At 70.3% G+C, this 2,985-nt stretch overlaps 1 protein-coding gene across 1 annotated transcript; it reads left to right on the forward strand.

Annotated features, from left to right (window-relative positions):
• The first annotated feature begins 107 nt into the window (after positions 1 to 107).
• On the forward strand, positions 108 to 1,798 carry MRGPRG (MAS-related GPR, member G). Its single transcript, XM_012734363.1, has one exon. The coding sequence runs from the start codon at positions 699 to 701 to the stop codon at positions 1,752 to 1,754; it is 1,056 nt and encodes a 351-aa protein (XP_012589817.1). The 5' UTR covers positions 108 to 698; the 3' UTR covers positions 1,755 to 1,798.
• The last annotated feature ends 1,187 nt before the right edge of the window (positions 1,799 to 2,985 follow it).

Genomic DNA, 2,985 nt, shown 5'->3' on the forward strand with positions numbered 1-2,985 from the left:
GTGTGTGACTGAGCGTGTCACTGAGTGTGTGACTGAGCGTGTGACTGAGCATGTGAGTGTGTATGTGTGACTGAGCGTGTGACTGAGCGTGTGACCGAGCATGTGTGACTGAACGTGTCACTGAGTGTGTGTGACTGAGCATGTGATTGAGCATGTGACTGAGCGTGTGTGACTGAGCATGTGACTGAGCGTGTGACTGAGCGTGTGAGTGTGCGTGCCTGTGTCCACCAAGCTGACACCCAGAGCGGCCACCTGCCTGGTCTCTGGGTTGACGATCAGGACAGCGCCACCCTGAGGCCTTTGTCACTGCCTGGTTGGATGTCACCATGTCCCTAGGGCCCGTGAGTCCTGACTACGCTGTCGTTTGTCATCTGTGGTCACCGTTCCCAGGACCGGAGGGAGAGGCCCGTGTGGAGGAGCCGGGGACTCGCCACCCCGGGACAGCAGGACCCGCCTGGCCCAGCCGTGAGCGACGCATCAGGCTCTAGTCCGGCCCTTGGGACACGGGGCGACTTCTGGGGCCAGGGACGGCCCCCGGGCTCTGGTGGACGGCAGGTCTGGGGTCCCCCGGGCTCCCTGGTCCTGGCTCCCAAGGGCCGTGGGGGGTCTGCAGCGGGCGTCGGACAGGGTCGCTCCCCTGACCTCAGAGGCACCGGCCCGTCCCCCCTCTGCCCACAGGGGACCCCCCGGGGCCCGTGATGGCGGGGGGGCCCACAGACCCCGGCCTGGGGGTCCCTCCCAGCCCGGGGAACCTGTCGCCAGGCTCGGAGCCCTGTTCTCTGCCGGACACCGTGACCCGGAACGGCACGCCCCGGGCCGACGGGGCCCAGCCCTTCTGGCAGGCCGAGTACGCCTTGTCGCTGCTGACCGTGCTGGTCGGCCTGTGCGGCCTGGCGGGCAACGGCGCCGTCGTGTGGCTGCTGGGCTTCCGCCTGCGGCGCAGCCCCGCCTCCGTGTACATCCTCCACCTGGCCTGCGCCGACTTCGCCTTCCTGCTCTGCTCCTGCGCCTGGAAGCTGCTGACCCTCCTCAGCCCCCACACGCGCCAGCCGGCGGTGCTCCTGGACCTGGTGTGGGACACCTCGTTCCTGGCGGGCATGCTCCTGCTGGTGGCCGTCAGCGCCGACCGCTGCGTCTGCGTGCTCTGGCCGCTCTGGTACCGGTGCCGCCGCCCCGCCCGCCTGTCCGGCGTCGTGTGCGCCCTCGCCTGGGCGCTGGCCCTGTGCTGCGAAGTGCTGGAGCACCTGTGCCACTCGTTTCTGGACATCCCGTGCCACAGGGTCCTGTGGCTGTACGAGGTGGTGACCCTCACCACGTTCCTGGTGCTGTGCGTGTCCGGCCTGACGCTGCTCGTCCGGGTCCAGTGCGGCCGCTGGGGGGCCCGGCCCGCCCGGCTGCACGCGACCATCCTGCTCAACATCCTGGCCTTCCTGCTGCTGCAGGTGCCCTTCAGCGTTCACTTCCTCGTGTCCACCCTGTCCGCCAACCCTCTCTACGGCCCCCTGGTGAAGACCATCATGCAGCTTCTCCCCATCCTGAACAGCGCGGTGAACCCCGTCATCTACTTCTTCGTGGGGAGGCGCGGGCGGCCCGGCAGGGCCCCCCTCCGGGAGGTGCTCCGGAGGGCGCTGCGGGATGAGGAGGAGGGGCCGAGCGTAGGGCCCCTCCGTCCCGGGGACACCGCGGCGACCCCCGCAGGGGGGAGAGGCCCCGGGGAGCCCCAAGGTCTGAGCGGTGACGGGGGCTGCTTGTAGGGATCTGTCAGCCGCTGCAGTTGTCCAATAAACTGGGAGACGCCCCTGGGTGTGGAGCTCGCTGCTGCCGGCCAAGCAGGCTGCGCAGGAGCCTGGCACCCCGCACCTCCTCCCAGGGCTCCCTCCGGGGACCCGACCCCCATGCCCGCTGCCCCAGTGGGCTCTGGCTCCCTCAGGGCCGCCCCACACTGGTCCCCACACTGCTCGTGCGTGTCCCCCTGCAGCCCCATTTCCTCCGCCCGAGGCCCCAGGTGGGCCGGGGGGCCTGGACCCGGCAGAGCCGTTCCTGACACCTCCTCCCTCTCCCCACAATGCTCAGATGCGCGATCAAGACTCGCCCTGACTCTCGGGAGGGGCCTGCACCCCAGAACTCACGCCCACACCTAGCGCCCCTGGCCAGCACAGATGGTCTGTGTCCACACAGCAGTGGGGGGAGGAGACGCCCCCCTGGGGCTGTGGGCAGACGGGCGCCCTGGCCCCTCCAGGGCAGTGAGTGTCACTGTCTCCTCGTAGGACATCAACGTGGGGTGCTCCAGCCTACAAATTGGGGCCCTGTGCGGACAGGCCCTTGGCGTGCACACCCCACTGCCCCCAGCCCTGTCCCCCGTCCCTTGGCCGGCCCTGCCCTGGCCCCCCGGGCGGCTTAGGTCCTGTCAGATGCCCGGAGAGTGGCGGGTCAGGAGTGGACACTCTCGTGCCACTTCCCTTTTCTTGGCCCCTGATCAGGCCGACGGGCGCCCCCGGACCTCAGCCAGGGTGTCCCCTGATGTCACGGACCCCTGCCCGCCCCTGGCCGGGCGCCGAGGGCCCGTCTCTGTCCTGAGCTGCGGGTCTGACGCTCAGCAGGGGCTGGGGGGGGCGCAGCACCCCCCGGGGACACGGGGCCGCCCCCCCGGCCACCGGGTGCGGCGCGCTCCTGTGGGTGCCCCCAGGGGCTGGGCTCTCGGGGAGACGCGCCGGCGGCCGCCGCAGAGTCACACGGGAGGAACATGAGTGAGCAGGTGCCCACGTGTGACCCCTTTCTGGAACATTCTCTGAGCGAGCAACGTGGCAGAGGTGGGCGGGGCGGGGGCCAGCAAGTGTGGTCCCGAGCGGGCCTGCGGGGACGGGGCAGGCGTCAGGGAAGGTGGCACAGACGCCCGCACATGGCACTGGGCACACGCGCACAGGCAACGGGCACACGCACACGCGGGCACACGCCCGGGCACGCGCACACGTGCTCACACGCCCG

This window comes from Condylura cristata, unplaced genomic scaffold, assembly GCF_000260355.1.
Source record: "Condylura cristata isolate star-nosed mole 26May11 unplaced genomic scaffold, ConCri1.0 scaffold00054, whole genome shotgun sequence".
In the NCBI taxonomy this organism is placed as follows: domain Eukaryota; kingdom Metazoa; phylum Chordata; class Mammalia; order Eulipotyphla; family Talpidae; genus Condylura; species Condylura cristata.